Here is a 25,236-nt window from a genome sequence, read left to right as displayed (position 1 = left end):
ATATGTCAAGGGGAAAAAAGTGCTATCAGTGAATGTTACTTGTAAAAGTTAGCAATTAATTTTTTTCCCCTCAACATTATGCTTCAAAAACCTACAGTATTAACGTCGTTCGATAATAGCACCTAATTGGTTTGAAACGCAACTTCATTCTAAAAAAACGTGACAAAAATAATCCACTTATGGGTCAAAAAGGGACTGACCACTACTTGGGTCAATTTGACACAATGCTTTCTTTTTTGGTACAAATATTTTCTTTTTTTGGGACAAAACATTTTTGATAGCTGTTTTCTATGAACCTGATTTTGGGGTCAAACTGTTCCAAGTACCATTGGGTCTCTTTTTGACTCGCAATTGGGTTATTTCTCACCCGAGTGTGGTTCAAGTAACCACACATTCCAGGTTTTACATCTGAAAAAAAGTTGCCAACAATCTGAAGCGCTCCAATTCCAAAGTAGGTTAAGACCAAAGCAGTCTCGCAGGCCCCTGCGAACAAACTTCCACTAATCAACGGCATTAGCGTGCTCATTATTGCCGGGGAATCGTTGCACTCATCAGTGGAGCGTGTTTGGACAAACACACGTTGATAACCAAACCGGGATGTTGGCTCGTCACGTGGCCAACTTGATTGCTTGGTGCAGGATCTCGTAGCGGATAAGGCAGATTGTCAATAAGCTACAAGGGGCCCTCGCACCCGTCGTCCATGAGCTTGCCTCTAATTGCGAGTGTATTTTTAGTGGCTAATTAAAAGCAATGGAGACCAAGCAATTCCGCGGCTCCGGCTCCAACCGGGTTTTCAATTAGGCACGTGTTTTTTTTTTTTTTTAAATGTGGAAACTGAAAGAAAATACTGTAGTGGCGGAAAGTAACAAAGTACATGACTTGAAGTGGATTGATTACTCTGGTATCTGTGGCCTGGTCTTAATGGATCTCTTCCTGTCACTGGATCCAAATGTATTCTAAGTTCCACGTCTCATCGTGCTTCTGCAGTTTTGAATGTGAGTTATCGAATGTTGGCGATAAAAGTATTTCGGCGCCATCTTGTTTCCAAGGAACTGTGATGAATGGATGGGCGGAGCTTCAAATGTAGTGCTTTGCCACCATCCAGTGGCATCTATTGGCAATTTTCAACTTTTTTTTATTTTTAAGGGAACGTCATTTACACATGTAAAGATTTACCTTTTTTTTTTTTTGCTGCAGGGTTCGGTCCCGATCAAGGTTATTACATATTTGGACGTTTTATTATAGTTTTTATTTCGTTTTCCCTTTTTTTTTCTTCAGTTACAATAGCATTTGAAAATGCTTCATTTTAGTTTAGTTTTCATCAGCTTAATTTTTTCTAAAATATATGGCATATTTGAGGAATACTAGATTTGGGGGAGGGGGGTGATTACTAAATAGTGCAATCAAGTCAAGTAACCTCCAATTCTCAACAACTGTTTGACCTTGTGTAAGGTCAAGCAGTAATACCAACTATGCAAATTTAAAGAAGTACATTTTGTGGGCTTTTTTTCACATTGTGCCAAGTTGTCAAAATGTCACATTGTATACATTTGTGTTTTACTTCTACTTCCACCACCAAGTGTGACTTCTTTTGCTAACTGCAAAAATTACTTGTTTATTTTCATATCTGCCATAGAGTATCATATAAAATATTGTACAATATGATCACAAAAATAAATGTTTCCGCCGTATGTTTTGCAATAAATATTCTTTTCTAGCTACCAAAAATAAAAAAAAAATGCAGCAAAGTTGTTAAAAGTGTCTTTGTTCTTTGTCGAGGGGCAGTGCAAAACGTGCCCGTCGATTTGGCGCTGAAAGGTCCTTTTTCTATTTTTTTTTTGAAGGGGTGGGGGGGCTAAGGTGTGCAGTGGTCAAGAAAGTTGCTGGGCCGTCATCAGCAGCTGCATGCAGTACAGGTTGATCATCAGCAAAATCAGAACCATGCAGGCCAGAACCTTCTGGACCGACATACACATGTCGACCCTCTGCTCCAGCCGCGAGTTGGAGGCCACCAATCGCATCAGCTGGTGGGAGAGGAAAAACAGACTTAGAGGATTTAGGAAAACCGGAACAGGACATTTCAGGGACAAGTACAAGGAAGTTGAGGAGTTCTGAAGTCGACTGCCCCTAGAGGTCGTACGAAACGGCATCAAAAGGATAGACTTGTGAGAGGTTTTGTTTGCTTCGGAATTTAGCGTTCTACCGATCATCCAATTGATTGCTTGATGGGCTAAAATTTCATTTTGCATTATTAAACACAGAAACATGCACGTGAGGTGCAGGTATGGGTGAGGATCCTCACATTCTACTCGACTCGGGCTTAAAAAAAAGCAAAGCCTGTTCTTGTGAGTGACGTGGGTGTCAGCGAATGAGAATGTAGCAGGGCAGGAGAAGTCAGTGTATGGTGTGAAAACATCCTGGCTCTTAGCTTAGTTAAAGGTGTCATGAACCTGGAAATAATTATTTCAATTCCTTTTGGGGGGGATTAAGGGGGGGCGGAATCTACTACCAAGGTTTTTCTTTCTGTGTTTGACCTGAGAGGTTCCAATGTATTGTGTGTGTGTGTGTGTGTGTGTGTGTGTGTGTGTGTGTGTGTGTGTGTGTGTGTGTGTGTGTGAGAAAGGTGTAATTACCGCTGCGTTTATATCCTTGTTGTTGCTTCCTAGACTGCCAGTCTCATTGTGCGGGCTCACTGCTGGTTTGACGCTTTCCACAACATGGCAGCGCAACCTGCAAGGAGGGGGGGGGGGACCTTAAACGAGACCGTCGGGGGGCGAACTACGCAGCCTATAGTAGAACCACAAGACAGTACCTGTGCTCCATGATTTTAGTCTTTTGTACTTCTTTCCAGAACTGCGCAAGTTCTTGAGATCCTATGTTGTCCATTTCCGCTGCCATGACCAGGAAGCGATCCTGGGGGGACGCCTGAGACCCTGGACGAAATTGAAAGCAAACCATGTAACGTGTGAAGGTCTTTAAAGAGGCAGCGGATGTCTTTTCTGCCTCTGCAGGCCTGTCGATCAAAACAACACAAGGGCTTGTTGATGATGTGTGGCATCATGGGAGTTGTCCTCACTTCAGCCCAAGTCATCTTCGCGGAACATAAATGTCAGCCACTTTAGAGGGGCGAGCGATGAGATCATTTGGAGGCATTCAGTAAGCTCCAGTGAACTTGGAACAGTACCTCCATGCAGAGACACCACGATATCGATCGAGGCGCCAGGTTCGCAGGTGCTGCTGCTCGGCTTCACCCTGTACTTCTCCGGTGCGGTGGTCCGGACCTGTCAACGAACAGCCATTAAAATGAGAACCATTTTGTGGCCAGTGAAGTGAAATGAAAGCAGATACTATGTCACGGGAACTCTCTCGTGAGAAAAATAGCACTCTATAGTATTGTCCTGTCGAAAAAAAACCATGCAGTAATAACAGTTAAAAGTTTTGTCTGTAATTCAATGGACATTGTACTGCTCTTTGTGGTGTGTGGCCCTTGGCCACCAGGAGGCAGTATAATACATACCGTGTTTTCCACACTAAAAGGCCCACTGGATTAAGAGGTGCACCTTCAATGAATGGCCTATTTTATCATTTTTTTTCATACATTGGACGCACCGCATTATAAGATGCAATGTACAATGCATCCACTAGATGGAGCTACCCTCAAGAAAATGCCAACAGAACGATCAGATGTCACTAAAACGTATCTAATAAAGCAGCGACACAGTTCACTTAACCAACAGCAAGTTATAACATAGACTCGTTAACGTTGAACTCTCTTGCCGCTGCTTTATTTCCGTATTCAACTGAGTAACCGATCGCCTTAAGTTTGAACTCTGCGTTGTCAGCATGTCTCGAGCAAGGAGCCATTTTGGGGTCGAAATATTACCGGAATGACAAGGCGCATCGGATTTTAAGGCGCACTGTGAGCTTTTAAGAAAATGGAAAGCTTTTAGGTGTGCCTTTTAGTATGGAAAATACGGTACATAAATACATGTAGGTTTGAATATATGGCAGATTTTCATTTATTGCGGGTGGGTCTGGAACCCAATCTCCGTGATAAACGGTCAGTTCGGTGTGATCCATTTTCGCACGGGTGATCTGCTAGTGGAATGCGCTCACCTTAAAGGCCAATGGGTTTTTCGCGACATTGCTCAGGATAATGAGGCTTTTCTTCTCTGTATCTCCACAACCAAAACTGAGCTCTTCTGCAGGGCTGCAAGATGGGGGGGGGGGGGGGGGGGGGGTGAAATAGGTGTCCTATACCAATGCAATTTTCTATATAGTAATAGTAGTACTATAAGGAAGGAGTATAATATGAGGAGCCTCCTCCTCATATTATATTGAGCTAAAAAATGCAACTTGGAATGGTTTTATATTAGTATTCAAGCAGAGACACATGTTCTGGTGTATCTTTGGCTTTTTGTGACAATTATTCCAAGAGAAGGTGCGGCCTCATCAAGTTGAAAGAAGGCGACAAGAGCAGGACAAACATGGGAAGTTGCACAACACAAGCCGATTCAAATTCAATGCGGCCAGACTCCCCAACGTACGCCGCTTGTTATTAAATCAAGTGTTTGTGTTCTTGTAATTTTCACAATTTATGGTGAGTCCTCGCTCTACTGAAGAACCTTTTGTTTCTAATCCTTTACCTGGTGAGAATGCTGCCTGTTCAATTTTGGTTGCAAATCCAGCAAAGTGTCCCATCTTACAGGTTCCACTATATGTTCACTATTATGGCGGTCGTATGCTAAAGTGTAGAACGGCATTGCGTATACAAGGAGAGTCGATTCTGATATTTTGCCCGTTCTCAAATATCCAGTCATGTTACACAAGCCCGTTCAAACAATGTGAACAACAGCTCACTCTGCAGCCCGACTCGGATAGTCGGCTACTGTGGACGCCCTTCCAGGAATTACACACGATTATCCGATGGAAACAGGAAAGAGCTCATTTGGGGAAATCTGTGACAATACGCCCAACACTGTTATTATCTTCTGAACACAAAAACAATGCGGTAAAACTCTTAATGTACTCTGCAGGGGGAAGGAAAAAAAATGTGCAATACATTCTCTGCCTCTTGTAAAGGCGGCTTTGCTGCTTCTAATGGAAGAGGAACTGCTGTGTATTTTCCTCCTTTTCATGTCCCGTGTGTGTTATTTGCTCACGGTATTCAAAGCCAATCGCAAAGTTGAGTGACGGCTTGGACGAAACAGTCGATCAAAGCATCCTCTCTCCGGGGAAGCTCTCGGGCCTTGAATTAAAAAGTAACCCAGAATCGTCGTGGCATTAAATGCTCATTGCGATATTTTTATTGACGTGATTTGTAGCCTTCAGCTGCCACGGTCTTTGCATCAAAGCGGCTACGCGCTGGGGAAACAGACCTTGACAGCAAGTTCTGACAAATATATGCTCATTGAAAATATGCGCGATGCGGACAACTGTAGTATTGGGACGCCTGGCCAATTGCACCTCGTCGAAATGGAGAAATGAAGCGTTGAAAGAAAGCTAAGAGCACGTGGGGGTTTCTTCCGCATTAAACTTATCCAAGCATGCCTTGGAGCTCGTTCCCACAAAGTTGTAAGCAGGTCATATCTAGGTAGAATAAGTAATTAATTTCAGTACCAGCCAATTCTAGATCAAGTCTGAAAAGACGTTTAAAAACGTCTTTGGGAGTGAATGAGTTAAGATTTAGGGCTCATCGAGTAGATGGTACGTACAAAAGATGGGAGGATTAATCTAAAAAAATCCGCCTTGTTCACACCTCCTGTCGACAAATACGCTCCAATTAGCTGGACATGCCATGAATCTTTGCGGCGAGGAATACGCCTCAAACTGCAAATTGCACGCATGCATCATCCTGCGCTACGTAGCTCAAACATTCAAACCAAGAAGCAATAGGCAGAAAATGTCGCAGATTTGATTGAGTGTTGGGGGGCCTCAGAGAGGAAATTGACGACTGAGCGCTGTCTCGCGCTGATTTCTGTTCATAATTAACCGCGGCAACTCCCTTCTACTCAATGACCAATTGATTACTGTACTGGCAACCATATTTCCCATCGCCGTATAAAGCCGGATCGATTGAGCTATTTAGGTGCAAACACGTCAACGATGGCTCGGTGACAATATACATTTTAGTCAATATGACGTATAGACATTTTTTTTTCTTTTTTACATGTAGCTTTTTGGAATGTATTGCAGTGCCTTGCTTTGAATGGCAGGAAGTGTAAGCGTTCACTATCAAGAGGGGCGGGATAGTTATTTTGGTATGATGGGAAGAGACTTCACCTAAGCTGGACTGCACCTCCGTATCACTTCTCTTGCATCGTTCTGTTGAAATTGTGGCTGTCTGCCAAATATATATTCCAGACGCTATTGAATTTTCGGATTGCGAGATGTCAATGTGATAGTTCACAGTTGCGACAATATCCTGCTTCATTGGGTTCAGTCGAACAGCAACAGATGGATGATCTTTGATGGCTCCACTGGCAGCAGTAAATCCACTTAATAGCTTTCTACACAAGTCTTTTATCACTCCGCATTTTTTTTTCCGCACTCACAAATTCTTTTTGGGTCAGCGGTGAAATATGGAATGGTCCAGAAGACCACTCTTGCAATACTGCGGTAAAGCTTCACAGATGGACAGAACATCCACCTAGTGCAGGGGTCGGCAACCCAAAATGTTGAAAGAGCCATATTGGACCAAAAAAACAAAAAACAAATATGTCTGGAGTTGCAAAAAATTAAACGCCTTATAATGAAGGCAACACGTGCAGTATGTATCTATATTCGCTATATTAGCCTACTATCAAAATGACTAAGTTGGCTTTTTTTGATCAACCAACCAACCTCCCGCGATCGACCGGTTACCGCACACCCACGCAGACGCACGCACTTACACACACATGCCAAAATGAACAACAGCCATAACGGCCGCTAAAACGAACGAGGCATGGGACGCACTTTTGCAGCGTGTTAACTATCGTAGCTAACGTGTACAGTTTAAAAATGCTTCTCTCGGCCTTCCGGATTCCCATTCTTTGCCAGTACCTTGAGTGAATTGTACATAAAACACCTTTTTTTTAACAGCCACCTGCCTGGCATCCCATCCTGCTGATAGAAACGTGTCGCAGGCTATGACGCAAATCTTCGTTGACAGAAATGTTGACATTTAATATTTATTCTACACATTTTTACAGCATTGGAAAACTTTAAGAATGTTTGTATCATGTTTGTCCTCCTACAGAAACGATATTAAAACAGAAAATTCCCTCCCCTATCTTTTTCCTCTTTCAAGAATTTTTGAAAAAGCTCCAGAGGCGCCACTAGGGTGGCGCTAAAGAGCCACGTGCGGCTCCAGAGCCGCAGGTTGCCGACCCCCGACCTAGTGATATCAACGGCATTGTTTACCCCCCACCGCCTGAGATGCGTATATTTGTTGAATTGTATGACAATCCTGGCAACGAGTACAGAGGCTGGTGATTGTTGTAAAATACTCGAGGATACAATTCTGGGGGAGAAATGTATTGTTCTGAACCGAGGGGAGTGACTACCTGATGTCCAACAGGGTGCCTTTAAATGTGGTCACGGGTTTCCTGGCTCCTTTATTGCGGCTCTCTCCCTTGTCGTTGTCTTCCAGGAAATTCACCTGCACAGAAAATGGGACTCTTAATGACAAAACGACACGCAGGGAAGCAACAACCTTGGAGCTTTGTTGACCCATTGGCCTCCACGTGCAGAGACCTGTCAGATCATAAAGGCTAATAATTAATTGCGTGATACTCTTTCTTGGAAGCCTCCCCATTGGAAGGCCCCTGACTCTTGTTCTCATTTATGGATAGATCAACAAACAAAACAGCATGACTATGGAAGAATGCAGAACTAAGATAAACCGCAAACTTGTGACTTGGGATAGAGAGAGAAAAAAAAAAGACCCAATCACCCGCACACACTTTGACCTAAATCGGCCCACCGCAAGATCATAACAGGATGTTGATTTTGAAGATGTTTGCAGAAAATAAGGGAAAGAGAAAGCAGATGGGAGGTGTGGCGTTGGTTGGTCTGCGGGGAGTGGGTTTGGGTCAGCGAGTGTTTATTGCGTTCACGTGGTTTGGATGGGTAAGCAAAGGTGAGAACGTCGCTGCATGTGATGGGAAAGTGAGTGACTCACAGGGGAAGTGTGTGTGTGTGTGTGTGTGTGTGTGTGTGTGTGTGTGTGTGTGTGTGTGTGTGTGTGTGTGTGTGATTTGAGCAACATGCCAGCTTGACATTACTGTTTGCGCAAAAAATGAAGACATTGAGATAATCAACGAAGGAAAAAAAATAAATCTCAATTTATTCGTCGTTTTCATTTTAAAGTGCACACATTACAGCAGGAATTTAAAAAAGAGTAGATTCCATGGAACACATGCCTGTGTTAGTAAGTAAAAATGACAGACTAAAATCAAAATACATTAGTATTGGGATGATCAAAGGCACTTCTGCTACGATCGTTGTCAAACCCATAAAAATACAGAAATCAATCCAAACCATAATTAAAAAAACAAAACAATTACAAATGGAGAGGATGATTTACACATGTGGAGTGCTTGAAATGCTTGAGGGCTGTAGCAAATATCAGAAGAGTGAAATGCAGCTACTGTGACTCTACAGTACATTTGGATCAGGGTAGGAAATCACAACATGATTCGCGCTTGTCACTGTGTTGGGGACGAGGCACAGAGGGCGTTCGTGTTTTTTTTTTTCTGGCTTGGCCGCCAAAGTACATGGGTTTAGTGCTCCATACTTTTGACTTGGGTCTACTGTTTTAAAACAGTAACTCACTTATAATACTTTAATGGGACCTTTGGGGGGGGGGGGGGGATAAGGAAATGTTTGACTGGAGTGACGGCTGGTGGTCAATCTGATGGGCGTGATCAACACTGTGCAAAAAAATAAAAATAACAGGCTAACAGTCCTGTAGTCTTCGTTTCTTCATGAAAAAGAGTCGGAAATGTTGTCGGCTCATTGAAATGTTGAACCGCTGAAATGTAGATCAAATCGAAATGTCGCATCCAAGATGGTCTCAAAGAGGCTCACAGTGATGGCGCTCGCATTGAGCGCACCTGCCTCGGTGGCCTGCAGAAATCTTCCACAGTGTGAACGCCGTGTGTTAGTGCAGTGATCCTATGCTGCATCACCACCTCCAGCCCTTGTTTCAAAAAAGAGAGAGAGGCAATTAACGTCATCAAGTATCATCCCGTCAGGGTCCCAACACGATCCTGTCCTGAAGAGGAAGAGATGGTCGACGAGAGCTTCTTCAGACAACTTGGTATATGAGCATAGAGGGCCGCCACAGCAAGTGCTTTTTTCCTTCTTCTTGTCACATTTCCATCAATAGAGAATTGGGAAACTTCTTCTGTGCTACAACAAATTATTTGAATGGGAAGGGGGGGGGGGGAGCACCATTGGCCAATTTGACATTATTTGGTAGGTATGCTGTGATGTCATATTATTCAGAGATCTGATGACTCGCTTCAATTTCATCAGGCTTTGTCTGATCTGAAACATCATTGCATGGCGAATAGAAGAAATCAGTTCTTTGGTACGCCACCTCTTTCAAAGCAGGATGTCGGGCTCATCTTAGAACTGAATGCATTTAAAGCAGGACCTTGGATTTGTGCTTCAAACCTTTCGAAGTTTGAATCTGCTCTTTTGACCTGATCTCAACCTGCCTCGGTTTTCGTCTTGACTGTGTCTCACCCAGTCAAAGACTTGGTTCCAACTGAATGGTTTCATCTCATCAAAGCCTCAGTCTTGACTTTGTCTAAACTCGTTAAGTGTTGGTCTTCAATGTCCAAATGCCTTGACTTGGTCTCTATTCCTCAAAGCCTTGGCCTTACCTCTGTCTCAAAGTCAATTTTGAGCCCTCAAAACCTTGGTCTTGCCACCTCAAAGTCTTCGACTGTCTCAATGCCTCAAAGTGTTGGCTTTAACTCCTGTTGGCAGCCCTCAAAACCTCATTCTTGACTTGACATCTGCGTTGGTTCTCTAACCCTTTCATGCACCCTGTAACCTGATACCATGGTAAGCTGTCCACTGTCGTAACCGCTGTCCCTGAAAGGGTTCAACTTTTGCATGAGGTTAGTCACTCCTGATTTGCATTTGTTTTTGCCAAGCTCCATCCGATGTGCATGATCAACACGGTTTTTACTCGACAATGCTTTCTCTTGTTCATCTGGAATTTGAAGGCTGTGGGATTTGACGTTTTCAACCGCTGCGGCGGTTCCAGTTTGCCCCACAAATGGGGATGGCAGACAACAGAAATACTTGGCGTGCTTGTGCGCTCGTACAAAATGTGGGTCGAGCCCAAGTTGATGGGGGAGCCTCAACACAGAGTCACATTAAATAACCCATGAGCAAATAGAACATCAAATGGCTGTTTGATAGTGATGAACTTTCTGCCGGGCATCGATTTCAGGCAGGCTTATTTTGCACACAGCGAGCTGCAAGAAAAACCACATGGATTCTGAGACTGGTCGCTGGAATTTTACGTGTGGATAGAGTAGAATCCTAAAAGTGCGCTCGCAGTCCCACAGCGGTGAAGGTCAGAGTGAGGAGGAGGTGGGCAGAGGACATAGATGTATTCATCTAAAGCCGGCGGGTTTAGTGGGCATCTAGTTATTGGGAGGGGGGGGGGGGGGCGGCCATACAGTACGACATCGGCCTTGACTGGTCCATACAAGAATGAATGGGAACTAAGGAGAGAAGCTTTGACATCGATGCAATCAAAGACGTTGAAAGTCACCTTCGTGAGTAGGCGCTTTCCAAATCTCAGTAATACAGTCAGCTCCACAGAGTCTGATTAAACGCTGTAATCCTGTACTCATCCTTTGAATATGTTAGAGAAGAACAACTGTCCGGTATCTGTGGAATCATTAACTGTGAGAAGAACCACATATGGGAAATACAGTATTAAATAGTGACTGTCTCTCTCAAAGACAAGATGCCCCAATTACTCATAAATCACCAAAAGACCAATCATCACCTCCTTTAAACAGAAACAAAAATGCTTAGTTACTATAAGATGCCGTCAGTCCAGAAGACACAATTATCTGTACGGCCATTCAACAGTTAACTGCAGAGCCCATTTGAACTCTGTTGCTAACCAAAACAGCATCAGCTGCTAAGATACATAACCAGTCTCTCAAATCAATTAAACTTGCGATGGCGTCATTGACAATTAAGTTGTTCAGCAGACTCTTTTCCTAGCGCTTGTCCACAACAGACATATTTGTTAGCATTTAACTCCACTTTCTCTGGATATAAACGGTAATATGCAGGCGAAACTGCAAAAAAAAAATAAAATGAAAATAAAAGTAAAGACAAATGAAAGACCTCACCCATCTGTCGTTGAGTAACCCTAATCCCAACTGTGGAAAGATGGTAGTTGAGAGAGCGAGAACGCGAGAGAGAGAGAGAAAGAGAGATACCTTTTTGGGCTTGATAGCAATCTCTGAGTTGAAGCTGGACTCGACGCCATCTTTGCTTTCCAGCTCGCTCTCTTTGCTCTCGATCTCGTCCTCGCTGACGATGGGTCCGTTGTCGCCGATGGGCGTCTGGAAGTCGTCGTCGGGGAGAGGAGGGTAGCTGTACTTGAACAGGTCCTGGAAAGGGACATCGGGGAGGAGCTCGTGTCATTGCAGGAGATCGTTTTGAATTGAAAGAAAATTCCCAGTTTTGAATGACGCATTGCTCTGGTCAACGGAACGCTATATTGACCATTGGTATTGCAATGATTCATGTAATCTGACATGGCGAGTACACATGATGAAATCGTGCATGTGGCCCTGAATATTTCTCTGCTTTATACAACACAAAATATCTTCTTTTGCAATCGGCACTTTTGCAAACGGTGCACTACAACATACCATTCCACCCATGTGAGGCGGGAGGTACTCTGGGTCGATGTACGACTGCAGTTCAGATCTGGATGCAAATTTTAGCTTGCTGATGGCCTCCGGACCCAACCACGTCTTGACGATCTTCCACGCGGCTACATGAGGGAGAAAGAGGGGGCCCGGTGGGTTTCAGGGTTGAAATGTTGACACCGAAGACGCTGGGGCTGACTATCTCACCATTCATGATCCAGGGCATCTCCACAATAATCATCTTGGCTGAAGTCACACAATGATGACATTTGAACTCAAATACACGCAAAACAAAGTGAGAAATGTGGAAAATGGAAGGTTTTACTTACAGAGCAACTTGGGATAATATACTTTGAAGCAATTTACAACATACTTCACAAAGTCCATGTCCTGCAACAAAGTGAGACTTTAATCATCGTTGTGTTTCTATGCGGCAACATAAAAGCGTCTTTTGGATGGTCGGCAATGTAGACCTATTTCCACACGTACATGTTTATAGAACATAACTAATACGATCCAGTTCAGAGCTTTTAAAATATCTATATATATTTTAAACATTTTATGTGTACAAACTACATTGCCGTGTCTTAGAAGAGCAATTTGTGCGCCAAACCAAACAGCATTGTCCTTATATGTAGAAATAATAGTAATAAAGTTGCCTTTATTACTGTAATATTCTGCAAAAGCAAAGTCTTCATTTTTATGAGTCATTTTTTGTTTCTTTTAGGTTTGCCTGGGAATTTTAACATCCACTTTTTTTGTGTGATGCTACAATAAAAATACCCGAATTTGACATGTCACTGTGTTTTCATTGGGCGAGTCTCACACGAAAATACAATTACTGTATGTCTGCCTACTCCCCCCATGCGCCCTGACTGGGCTCCACAATTGGCAGGAGTCCTCATTGCTATGCAGTCGCCGTGCTCCTCGGCCTTAACAAGATCATACTGAACAAGCGATGCGCCGGCTCAAGCTGAGGCTCTGCTTTCCGATCGGATTTTCCAAACTCCTCATTTCGTATGCACGCCAAATAGCGTTTTCTGTTTCTCTTTCTATGCATCTTGCTGCTTTAGGTCCGAAACTCGTTTGTTCACTTGGAGGAACTGTGTGCTGGAGCTCGCTCACGTCTGTGACACGGCGCGTCCATGGATTAGAACCCCCCCCCCCCCACTCCCCAAGAATTGACCAACGGGATTTAAAGGTTATTTTAATCTCCAAAGAGTAAAACCACTGAAGATCGTCAGTCCTCGCGAGCACAAAGCAGGGAACTTTCCAGCATTTTACTGGCTTGAACCTATTTCCCACAATCTGAATGAAACCTCGGAAACAAAACTTACTATATTGGACAGGCCAGACTCTGACATGTCAAAAACGACCGTCAAGGGCATCCCGGGTTCTTTCTTGACATTTCGCTCCAGCCAGAAAGCCACGTACTTTTTCTTGTCGATGATTGTTTTTGCATCCTTCACATGCAGCTTAACCTTAAACCAAACTGGGGAACAGTAAGCAGAGGCCAACCTTATTTTCTGTGATTTGCACGAAATATCTTTTTGTTAACTCAATCAGTACCAGCCAATTCTGGATCAAGTCTGAAAAGACGTTTAAAAACGTCTTTGGGAGTGAATGAGTTAAGAAGGGTGAAAGGAAAACAACTCAAGTGTCATACATACAGAGCTTGTTGCCTTCTTTGTCGTATCCATGGAGGAACACTGCCCCGGTCTCAAACATCCACCTGGGAATTGAGCTCTCCGACAGATCTGAGGGAGGAAAACAATCCTGTCAAACAATTACTCGACAAGGGTGGCTCGTGTAAGGAAAGCGCAAGACACTGCCTCAACTGCCTGAATCCACCGGTTGTCATGCTTTGAAGTTTTTTTTGAAGGGTGTGTAACCTCAACCTGTAGAGGAAAGGAACCAAAACTAGTCTGACAAGTTGACTTCACTGAGTGAAGAATGAGTGTTTGATTTCAGGGGTGAATAATAAGGGAAGAATGATATCCAAACCTCTTCTGCACCGATCTTTAAATCACACTCCGGTCAACACAAAGGCCTGAAATTTTTCATTTGCCGGATTAAAGACTTCCCCAGAGCAAAGGCAACCCTCGGGACATTTAGACAGTGGGTTTTGTTGTTAGAGGCTGCCCATTCAGGATTTTTAACGCATAATGAAACTCTTGTGTGTAGAGGCTCATCTCTGAGAAACAGCGAGAAAGGCGCTGATCTGGCAACCATCGACCGAGGTGACATCAACAGTCCCATTGATGGGCTGCGTTGAAACCCCCCCCCCCCCCCCCCCCGCTTCCCTCACCGTTCACGCCGTACTCTTTCCTCCACTGGAAACTCTCATCGATCATTTTCAAGGCGTCGTCCACCACGTAGAGTCGCCACATGAGGTAGCCCTCCACCGTAGAGTTGTCCTTCTGCAGCCTGTCCACATCTCTGAGGTCATATTTGTCTGATGAATCTGACATTTAAATTGATAATTTTAACTCCACAAGCTGTGTTAATCATCTGGCAGATAATGCACAAATGTAATTAAGAATAACACTTAAGTGCTTCACAAAATATGTATCATACATGAGTGTAGGGAACTCCCAGAGTTACCATAAGGGGGTCTGAAAATGATAAACACCAATGTATTATTTGTTGTACATCTATTTGCGCAGGTGACGTATACTGAAAGGTAAAACAAAATGCTTTTCTGCTGGATGCAAGAAGGCACATAAATATGTTTCTTTGCTCCAAAAAATATTGGGGAAGCACTGAAAATATTGTTATTTAAAGCAAAGGGGCCATTTGAGTTTTCATTAAAAAAAGTCCCTCGTTTTTGTTTCGTGTTGATAATTAGATGAAATACATTGACCATAACATCTCTCTTTTTCGTTAATGGATGCTACAGCTTCTTGTTGTAGCAGACGTGTGCACATTGCAGCATGACGTCTTTGATCCACTGGTGAAAAGGAAAGTGGTTAGATTGCACGATTGTCTGTGTCTAATGTGTTGTCTTGTATTATTTTGTCATTTTATGTTAACTTTTCTTTTGATGGCGGCGTGGACACCCGCAGCGGCTCCTCTTGTTTTATGTTGACTTCAGAGGGAAGAAATTTCATCTGCACATTTGACAATAAAGTTGTACTTGACTTGACATTGGGGCCAGCATTAATGCAGACTGAGTGAAGTAAGGGCGTGTGGCCAGTGGCCACCGTTAGTTAGCTGTTCATTTGAAGCTTATCTGGACTCTTCGTTCAGTCATGATGCGATCACCTTGGTGTTTTGCCATGCTTTCATCGTAGGCACGTAAGTACGGATATTTCACATGTAATAGCTGGTTGGTGTGTGCAAACAAGCGTAACGCGGTGTGAAAGATGAGGCAAATGACAACTTGAAAGACCATCAATCCCTTACCTTTGAGGAATTCATTGTTGAATCGCTCTCTCGTCTGCTCAATTTTCTCTTCAATGCCCTGCCACATTAGAGTTTGTAGAAGTTTAGTCACGCGTTCAAGAAGCAAAACAACATTGCAATCTACGCTCCATCTTCACATTTCACAGTTGGAATACCTGATCTCCTTTGAGTTGGTCAAGTTCAGCCATGTTCAACTGTCACCGGCGCGTTTCCTTCCCTCGGATAGTTCCTCGTTAGCTCGCTCGCTACCGATCTGCAGTTTGGATGAATCACCGTACAGTGGGCAACTGACGCCCCATCGAAGCCATTTTGGGTCAGCTCGTTGGCCACTCCTCTTCGCTTTGTTGTTGCTTCGCGACGGGACAAAGGAAGGAAGGAGTGTGTCGTTGTGTTCGAGATAAAAAAAATAAAAATAAGCGAGGAATCAATCGCTTACGAGGCCCCGTGCGTTTTCACCTGGTAGCGTCACGGAAGGTAAACCACTTTGCTTAAGCCAATGAGCACACCTCTGTTGACAAAACGCAACTCCCACAATGCACTTCGTCTGACATGAACAGACACTTCCGGGTTGGCGGGTGCTTTCGAGTGATACGAGCGCGAAAGAAAGTCACTAAAACGCTTTTAAAACTATAAACACGAGAATTACATTATAAACCCAATGGAAATTACATCACTCATGGTTGTTTAAATACATCATGAAGGGCGCCATTTCGACTTCGAACCAACTCTCGTTTTGTGGTAAGATAATCACATTTAATCACGCCTTGAGTGACAATCGAGTGATAAGCGAGTTGACGTGCCGTGGCTTTTCTTTCCAACCGGAGCAAGCGGGGTTCCTGCAGACATCACAAGGAGCGGCTGTCATCAGCCACCAAAGTGCTGCACGCGTGGACGCCTTCATAAAGTCCAAAAGCGTCTTGTGTGTTCATAGCAGGACCACCGCGCCGTGTGTCCTTGTGGCAAAAAAGAACAAGAAGGCGGACTTTTTTCTCTATAAACTTTTTACTGTCAATGGAGCAAACCAGCTGGAGCCCCGCGTTGAGTTCTCACTCCCTTACAAGCCAAGTGGGGACGTTTGCATTCTCCAGGGACCGACAGTGTTGTGGACACATGCTGATGCTGTGTTTCATGCATCAAGTGATTCAGGAGGGATCAAACGGGTGCCCCTACAACTGTCCCATTGTCTTATCAGTGAGCTTCCCCTCCATAAGAGACAAGTATTCATACTGGGACAACAACAGTGTTCCACTCAGAAGACTGTGGCGTATTTGCTTGGGAGCGGTCTCACCTTTGACGGCGCTGTGATTTTACCTCCCCCTTATATTTGCATCACTAAGTGCATCTCTGTGCTGTCAGCCCACCAAGCAGGCAGCCTGCTGCGCTGCACTGTGCTTGCAGCCACTTCCAATCAACAACTGGTTTATTTGGAGAACGGCGTGGTGGAAGACACATGCACACTCCCGTTCGAAAAACCTGAAGACATACAGGTGGTCTACACCGGAAGAAATGGAGTCATCTTTGTTATATCTTTCGACGGGGGCCATGTGTGTGCTGTGTGGAAGGATACATTTCAAGTACGTATGAGCCGCATGTGCTGCCTTCAACGCCTTATCTCGCGCAGTGGCGATGCACTATTCATTTTCTATAGCGCTTATCCTAATTACAGTGGCCAGTGAGCTGGAGCCTATCCCAGTTGACCTTGGTGACCAGAGGAATCTGGGGAAGAGGTTGGGTAAAACCTAAGAACAAGGAGGCAGACGCGCTAACTAACAGTCTACAGTTTGGCAGACACCGTCTCTACCACCTGAACCACACAAGCCCAAAAAGTGCATGTTAGGTTAATTGAAGACGAGGCTCGAGCTCACTCATGAGCCGAATGAGGAGAAGTGCTTTCGAAAAGGGATTGATGGCGAATCGCATCTTGTATTGAAAGTGATATTAGTGTCTTGTTTCAACTGATGCATTCATTGCAATATGGTTTGCCTGAATTTTCTTTTGCAGTTAGCCGCCCAGTGGTCAAATGTGTTCTCTGTGCACGTGGATGACTATCTCGGATGCGGTACAGAGCAGATATTGTTGATTTTTAAGGATGATTGCGTATCGGGGCAGCCGCTGGAACATTTCATCATAACTGACCTCTGCGGGATCTCCTTTTCTGTAAGGAAAACCGAATCAGTTATTGCTGCTTGATTGCTAAAATGTCCTGAAAGAAGTTACGTTGATTTTTTTTGTTTTTGTTTTATAGCAGTCCATTAAAAAATGAGACTCAGCAGTTCCTTGTGACAACAGGGATGTAATGGGAAGAACCCCCAAAAAGTTTCAAATGACACCAAAATCCTCTCTGCCATTTGATTTATTGTTTACCGTCCCAGTTGTTGCCTCACCGTTTTATTTTCGGATAAGGACCACAGAACCCAAGTCACTTGAGAATTAGATGAAATACATTGACCATAACATCTCTCTTTTTCGTTAATGGATGCTACAGCTTCTTGTTGTAGCAGACGTGTGCACATTGCAGCATGACGTCTTTGATCCACTGGTGAAAAGGAAAGTGGTTAGATTGCACGATTGTCTGTGTCTAATGTGTTGTCTTGCATTATTTTGTCATTTTATGTTAACTTTTCTTTTGATGTCAAAAGAAAGGTCTCAAGTCAAAAATTGTCACTTAATCTCAAGAATGGCAACATGTTGCAATTTTAGCGTGGCGAGCACAGCGGCGCAATGGTGAAGACGCCCCCTCCACCAGCGAACCAACTCCTCACAATTCAAGCTTTGGAGTCCAGACTGCAGGTGACATCCCAAAAAAATCACTGCTGAAGTTGCAATCCCGACATCACATTTTTGTAATACTGACCCATGTCTTTTGACTTCCTCTCTCATGTGACTGTCATCCGTCTCTCAAGAGTGGACTGAGTGTGCTGCAAGAGCTTCAAGGAGAAGTGAGAGTGAAGGACAGAGTTGTGCAGCAGTCCGTGCGAGCGCTCACTGATGTGGTCCACCATCGAGAGCCGAAGCTCACACAGCCAGAGCAGGTACTACCCAGATGTGCGTACAAAGATCACACTTGTAAAGGTTGTCACTATTTAATGTCTCACCCCGCCCCCTTTTTTTTTGTTTTTTTGTTTGACTTTTAGTTCGACTTGAATTTGTTACCCCCCCTGAGTCATTTGCCTTTGAAGGCCGCACTGTAAAAGATTTCTTGAATCAGTGAGATTGTAGTCCTTCCCGCTGCCAGCCCACTCTAATCATTAAATTCGCGCTTACACCTGTCACTCATATTGATAAGTTCCGACAGTCGGTGTTTTGTTTGTCACGCCGCCACAGACAGCGAGGGAAAAGATGAGGCAAAATGTCACAAAAGTCTTGTTGCCAACTTGCAGCAGCGCAGCAAAATGTTGATTCTTGCTCAAATGTAAAAGGTCAGCCCCCCCACCCTTCGTGTACCCTAATTGTCTCTTGTTGGCATCTACGGTAAACTCCAAACCGCCTTTGCCGTCACGGCTGTCTTACACTTGTCGTCAGTCATTATCGTTTTTCTTTCCAGGAAGCACTCGTCGCTCTTTGGGAGAGTGATGACGAGTCAAAGGACGAGGCCGCTGATGACGAGACCCAAGCCGTGCCAGCGGTGCCCTGCAGACCTCACGTTGACAAGCTGTGGCATCGCGTCGTCGACGCACGAATGGTCGTGGGCGTGATACTTGCTGCCGGCGGCTCAGTGTAATTACATTTCATTGTCAAATCCCATCAGAGAGCGATTGATTTCATCTGTTGATTTTGGTTGAAGTTTGCTGCAACTGTATCTTCTTGACAGTTGTTTCTAATCTTTTTGGTCACCCCAAATAGTTTCTCACTTTCATGCAGTGCAGTACAGCGTACATTCTGTTGCAGGTGTTGCACGTTTACTTTTTCTTTCAGGGCCAAGTAGCTTTGAATATTAGTTTTTTTTCCCTGATGAGCAAAATCACTATTTAAAATTGAATTTTATATGATCGTTGTCAGATTTTTACATTTGATTTTCAATGTTAAACTAAAAACTGGAAATTTGAGTAGGTGCCGAATACTTTCCCACCTCATTGTAGAGTGGCACCTCCAGTCGAATGCCTTGACAGTTTTAACAATAAAATAATAATAAAATGCTCTAAAAATCAAATTACTCTCTTGAGCTGAGTGACTGGTGGGGTTCTCAAACATTTCCTGAAGATCATGAACGTGATCCGTTCCCAAATGGGTTCAACAGAGGAAAGGCGTGTTAAAATGTTCCTTTAAAATGTCCACTTCCTCCTAATATCGTGGTTTGGTACGATAATAAATATCCACGGATGACTATGACTGAATTCTTGTCAAATGATAACATTTCTTTTGAAAAGTAAGAAATAAAACCCCCCGTGAAGTGAACTCTGAGATTTGCTTCGCCATACATTCTACAAGTACTGCACATATTTGAATACAATTGATGTCAAAATATGCAATGACTCGGTTTAGGCGCAAGTCAGTCCATTGTACAGTTTCACCTACAATATGAGCTGAAGTTTTACATCAAACACATCTGTTCGCAAACAGAATGTCGTCGATAAAGTATCATTCATAATTGTTGGTTGCCTGCAGTGTTATGTGACTTTGAGACAAATGCAGGCGGTTGCTATGGCAACAACCCCCCCTGTGAAATAACCTGACATTGTCCTTTTGTGGGAGCAATCTGATATCGCCCGCCACCTGTTCCGGCACATGTAGAGAAATCTATTGCCTCAGGAGTCATTGCAATTTCTGATGTATTCTCACCATCTGGAATGTTGTTGTTAATCACCAGCTTGTATTTCTACACACACACACACACACACACTCACACATCTGCGCGACCGTCCCTATGATGTCAGCGGTCCTTAGCGCTGTACTATTTTTGTTCCAGACCAGCGGTCGGCACGAGCTTATCCATCTTGACGGAGGCGGGCCACGGCTCCACGCCCGCAGCCATCCAAACCCAAAGCCAAGCGCTGTGGCTCCCCGCGCTCGGTCCCTCACCCTCCGCCTCCTCCTTCTCGGCCGCCACTTTCCCTGAGCCGGCAGCCAAAAAAAGCAAGCGGCACGACGCGGGCGGCTCGAATGATCTCAACACGGCCAGACTCGCCGTGACTGCCGTGACCAGGCTGGCACCTCTGCTGAACTCTGGCTGTGTCAAGTGCAATGTCATGCTCCATTACGCCCTGAGACGAGACGCTTCAGTCCTCGCCGGTGTACTGACACCGATTGTCTACCATTGTGGACAACTCACTGTCGACATTCACGCAGACTTCAAAATTCAACTGTTGAACAACCCTGAGCTTAAAACAGGTAAATTGCAATGAGATTGTTAGGAGGGTGATGCTAAAAAGGAAACCAAATCACACATTTATCGAGTCGTTTATTTAACATTCATTTGATGCGAATAGTAGTGCAAGTAGCACCTTGATTGACAGTTTCTTCTCTCTTAAAGCAACTTTCCCCAATCAAATTGTTAGAAATAAAATTAATCTCTACAGTCAGTCCGAGGTCGGCAGTCATTTTTCTTTATTCTTGGAAAAAAAATTACTGCTGCTTGGATTCTCATGACTTAATTCTCAAATATGACTTTATTCTCAAATTAGTTTTAAAAATATATATTTTGGATTCGTTCTTGTCAAATTATTTCATGTTATAATTTAATTTTCCGAAACATTTTTCAATATTGCAACTATTCATGTAAAATAAAAAAAATATTGAGGGTTTTTGCCTGTGGTTATATGTATCACAAAATGGATGCAATTTCCGATTTTCTAAGTCCCCCAAAATAAGACAAAAAATAATGAAATTACAACTTTGTTGACTTTGTAGACTTCAGTCCTTTAAAATAACAGGTCCCTGTTTTCTCACTTTATTTTTATGCTGTTATGATCGAATTCTCTTGAATTCTGACTTTTCAAGTGATTTAAACTCTTAATCCCTCTAATATTATGACTTTGGCCCATGTACAATACACACTTTTTTTCATCTTGTAGTATTATTACTTTCTTGTGAAAAAGACTCCATTCTCATTAATAAAAATTCACCTTTGGAATATTTTCATACTTGATTACTAAAATTGTGCATTTTTTTCCCTTGTAAAAGGAGACATTTTCTTTGTAAAAAAAAATATTATTTATGATTTTTTTTTTTTCTACCCCAGACGAGGCTCAAGAGGACTTGCTGTGTCTGCTGGCGGTGCTAGACCACTGGGTCTTCCGCATAGACTCTCCCAATCATAGCTTGGGCGATATCGACGGCTGGCTGCAGAGGAGACTGGGCTGTAAGAGGGTAGAAGTGAGCCCTCAGCATCGAATGTTTGCTTCTCAAGGACTCTCTTCTCTCTCGCTGCTGTGCTGGCGCCGCGTCAGTCCGTTCCACGGGGAACTGGCGGTCCACTCGAGGTGAGAAGTGTGCATTTGTGGTGCCAAAAGCAGAGCACTCTGGCTGGTAAGGAGTTTATATGAATCAAGGAAAAGTACTTTGGAACGTTTGCGTGGTCTACCTGTTTGATCGTTTTGTAAAATAAATGGGAAAAGAAAGTGACTCAGTAACTGTTTTTGAAAATAGATGGAGGGGGTGGACAGTAAAGTAACCAACCCCCCAAAAAACAGAAATAAACATCAACCGGTATTTCATGGGAATTCACTTAATGCGGGGTATCACCCATGAAAAGTGAGGAAACACAATTTTTTTATCCTCTGCATCATTACTGCAGCTCACTGAGCAGTTGTGACCGTCTTCTTTATGTGCATGATTTCTGCATGGCATCCTGGTAGCCAACGTGTGCGCACCAGAAGGCGCTGTTCACTGAACTAATCATGATCTACCCACTGTTTGTTCATTCATCCATTCATTTTCCGATCCGCTTATCCTCACAAGGGTCGCGTGGGTGCTGGAGCCTATCCCAGCTGTCTTCGGGCAGTAGGCGAGGGACACCCTGAACCAGTTGCCAGCCAATCGCAGGGCACACAGAGACGAACAACCACCCGCGCTCACACTCACAACTAGGGACAATTTTGAGTGTTCAATCAGACTGTCATGCATGTTTTTTGGAATGTGGGAGGAAACCGGAATACCCGGAGAAAACCCACGCAGGCCCGGGGAGAACATGCAAACTCTACACAGGGAGGCCGGAGCTGGAATTGAACCTCTGCACTGTGAGGTCGACGCGCTAACCACTGGACCACCGGGCTGCCCCAAACTGTTTCATTCTTTTTTTTATTCAAAATTTATATTTTACAGTATGATGAAATAATTTTTTTCTTTAAAAAAATGGACATGACCGAAATTTGCGTGGGGGAGGCTGCGATGGACGAATGGTATTTCTGTTCATATCAATGGCGAAAACGGATTTGAGATGCAAATTGTATTGAGCTCCTAGCTTGGTCGCGGAACAAGTGAAACTTGTCATTCAAGTCACAACTGTGCTGTTATTGCAAGAGGGGCCAGGTTTCAAGAATAAATCTGTAAATAGGTGAAATGACAAGTTATAAATCGGGAAACACTGTCAGTCATATCGTCACTTTTACCTCGAGGGCTTCATAATTCTACCGTATTTCGTTTTCAAAGTTTGTTGGGGCACATAAAATACAAACTGAGCGCATTGTATTCATATGAGTTCACCATCAATGGTTTGTAACGGGCTCTGTTGCTCTTTGGCAGCCAATTGCAGATGCTCCAGCATCTGGATGTCCTGCTAGGTTACCTCCCAGCATCCTGCTCCATCCAGCCCATCCGCAGCCTAAGAGGAGAGGGGTCATCTGAGGTACTGGCTTTGGCTTTGGAGAAGGAAGTGGCGGCACTACGGGAATTTGTGTCACCTCTACTGCGCGGGGAGCAGAAAGGTGAGGAGAGGACGATGGGGTCCAAGGAGATCCCCGAACCGGGCACCCCCGAAGGGCTCCAAAGGTGTCGACTCGCCTGGCAACGGGACGCGGAGAGGAGTATGCGGAATTTGAACCCACGTGTGGATGTGACAAGGTATCGCGAGTTTATTCAAAAGCTGACGGATGCCCAACTTGATGGGGATTTAGCAGCTCTCATGGAGACTCAGATGAAATAATGCTATTACTGCTGGAAAAAAAAATCTTATTTGGCCTCCAAGAGCAAACTGATGCTGACTTGATTCCATTTTATTTTCACATCCTGTCTCCGCTTGAGCATATTTCCACTTGATCACCTCCGAGGTGCCATCGCTGCAATCTGCTGCACGCTGCTCGTCTTAATCCTCTAGACTTTGTGTCCTCACACTATTTGTTGATGCTCTCTAGTTTCACCCCAAAGTGAGAAATGACGGTGGGAGGGTGGCGGAATTGCACAAGGGAAAGCTTTTACTGGTTCTTCCACCTCACGGTTCACTCGTTTTCTTTCTGGTGACACGATACAGTTTCATGTACGATGCTGCTGTGAAATTGCACAAGATGTCTTCAGATTGACCGAACCAGAAGTCTATCATAAACTGACCAAAGGGGACTCATACAAATACTGCATATGTCTGTATTTTCTCTACCCAAGCCTCACGCTCACGTCTCACTATTTTTTTCATCGAACAGAATGATTTTTAAAATGATGTCGCATTAAAAGAATATCATAGCCGAGAAAAGAAGAAGCACATTACTTAGTAATTATATTAGATAGTTATGATTTTTATTTTTTTGGTACATTTGCTGGATTATCAAGACCATTTCAATCAACTTTATGTTTGGAACATCGAATATGCATGCATTGAGGCAGCGTATGAATTATTTTGGACGTCAAACTTTTTCTCAAAATGTGACAAAATGACAAAAACATGTCTCTTAACTCAGCGTCCATCTCCTAAAAATAAATTACGATGGGCATAATAATAATCAATTGCGTTGAATTGATTTGTCATGGGCAGCAGAAATCGGAATTGCAAAATGGAGTGCGCTCTACTTTCATTTTCAACTACCGGGGGTTGGTGACCTGAAGAAGTAGAACGGGTTGTGACTGGCACGGAAACAGGAGTTCCGAACATTCAAGATTTTTCTGTTTCATTCAGAAAATTGCGATAAAATGTAATGATTAATTAACAGCTAATTTTCTGTTAATCCAGCCCGTGTGTGCATTTTGCCCAGATTTAGGCTCCAGCCTCTTCCAACCCTGAACAGAATTAAGCAGACTGGGGAATTGCCATTCCTAAAAAGAATAATTTGCTACTCGTTCGATGAATGAACCAAAATATTAGCAACAGCTCTCTATATGACGCAGTGAAGTTCCACTGCAAACCACAACTACACAAAAACTCAAATTCAAGACCCTTGTATCTGTACCATGAAACCAATAAAGTATGTGCATCGGCGCACAAAGATATTAAAAATGAATAATGGGCCAAATGCATGGCCACCTGTACCCAGACTGATGTCCTAATAATAGTAGCATTATATTCCTTACATGCACAACGCTAAACAGTGTCCCATTTTCAAAATGAGTCGTGCATTTTTTTAAGTTCAGCCTGGAATTGAATTTGAAAGCCGAAGATCCCTAACCTTTTGTCCCGCGGTGTATCTTTCTTGCAGTAGTGATGGTAAAAGATCAAATCATGACTGTTATTTAGGACCATATGGATTGAGATGCTCAACATGTCTGCAATGTTTAAAGATGACGAGATGAAATGACAATGGAGGATCCCAAAAAAATCCTTCCTGGAAGGGTATGAAGGTGTTGTCGAAAAGGCTGGGAAAGTGCATTTGACTCCAGGGGAATTTCTTCACAGGGGAAACCTTGCAGTTAGGACGAGAAATAGTTCTTTTGTGACAACGAGTTCTGGAACCTTTCCGACACACTTTGTAAGAGTAGAAGAGATGATCAAAGCCGTGGCAGCCGAGCCTGTTTTTCACAATAGTAGCTTGTTAGTGTTATGGGTAAGGAAATGGGGCGCTGAGAAAAG

At 43.7% G+C, this 25,236-nt stretch overlaps 2 protein-coding genes across 4 annotated transcripts; one reads left to right on the top strand and one right to left on the bottom strand.

The window, feature by feature from the left end:
* Window positions 1-1,226: 1,226 nt before the first annotated feature.
* mospd2 (motile sperm domain containing 2) lies at window positions 1,227-15,837 on the bottom strand. 3 transcript variants are annotated; one of them, XM_086123263.1, is made up of 16 exons: window positions 15,765-15,830; window positions 15,464-15,658; window positions 15,309-15,366; window positions 14,212-14,367; window positions 13,574-13,660; window positions 13,241-13,395; window positions 12,233-12,293; window positions 12,111-12,149; window positions 11,904-12,028; window positions 11,466-11,639; window positions 7,548-7,642; window positions 4,117-4,210; window positions 3,185-3,281; window positions 2,813-2,933; window positions 2,634-2,730; window positions 1,227-2,024 (listed from the first exon to the last, which is right to left on the bottom strand). In XM_086123263.1, the coding sequence occupies exons 2-16, from the start codon at window positions 15,494-15,496 to the stop codon at window positions 1,872-1,874; spliced, it is 1,545 nt and encodes a 514-aa protein (XP_085979389.1). In that variant the 5' UTR covers window positions 15,497-15,658; window positions 15,765-15,830; the 3' UTR covers window positions 1,227-1,871. The 3 variants fall into 3 exon arrangements, with proteins under 3 accessions (XP_085979389.1, XP_085979388.1, XP_085979387.1); XM_086123262.1 differs by having other exon boundaries at window positions 15,745-15,824; XM_086123261.1 differs by having other exon boundaries at window positions 15,464-15,837.
* A 52-nt stretch (window positions 15,838-15,889) lies between these two features.
* On the top strand, window positions 15,890-24,181 carry fancb (FA complementation group B). Its single transcript, XM_086123260.1, has 8 exons — window positions 15,890-16,882; window positions 17,310-17,465; window positions 18,009-18,098; window positions 18,212-18,340; window positions 18,853-19,025; window positions 20,215-20,636; window positions 21,487-21,727; window positions 22,989-24,181. The coding sequence occupies exons 1-8, from the start codon at window positions 16,004-16,006 to the stop codon at window positions 23,386-23,388; spliced, it is 2,490 nt and encodes an 829-aa protein (XP_085979386.1). The 5' UTR covers window positions 15,890-16,003; the 3' UTR covers window positions 23,389-24,181.
* The last annotated feature ends 1,055 nt before the right edge of the window (window positions 24,182-25,236 follow it).

This window comes from Hippocampus guttulatus, chromosome 11, assembly GCF_054856545.1.
Source record: "Hippocampus guttulatus isolate MCC_2025c chromosome 11, RoL_Hgut_1.0, whole genome shotgun sequence".
NCBI lineage: Eukaryota > Metazoa > Chordata > Actinopteri > Syngnathiformes > Syngnathidae > Hippocampus > Hippocampus guttulatus.
This window is presented reverse-complemented; position numbering and strand designations above follow the sequence as displayed.

Bases quoted from the DNA above. Each gene is read 5' to 3' on its own strand.
- mospd2 (XM_086123261.1), bottom strand. From the start codon at position 15,496: ATGGCTGAACTTGACCAACTCAAAGGAGATCAG. The intron at 11,640-11,903 runs GTATGTTGTAGT...GTCCCTTTCCAG, and splicing joins CGCCTCACATGGGTGGAATG to GACCTGTTCAAGTACAGCTA. The intron at 4,211-7,547 runs GTAGTCACTCCC...CCCATCTTGCAG, and splicing joins GGCACCCTGTTGGACATCAG to CCCTGCAGAAGAGCTCAGTT.
- fancb (XM_086123260.1), top strand. From the start codon at position 16,004: ATGAAGGGCGCCATTTCGACTTCGAACCAACTCTCGTTTTGTGGTAAG. The intron at 17,466-18,008 runs GTAAGGAAAACC...TTGCAATTTTAG, and splicing joins TCTGCGGGATCTCCTTTTCT to CGTGGCGAGCACAGCGGCGC. The intron at 21,728-22,988 runs GTGAGAAGTGTG...GCTCTTTGGCAG, and splicing joins GAACTGGCGGTCCACTCGAG to CCAATTGCAGATGCTCCAGC.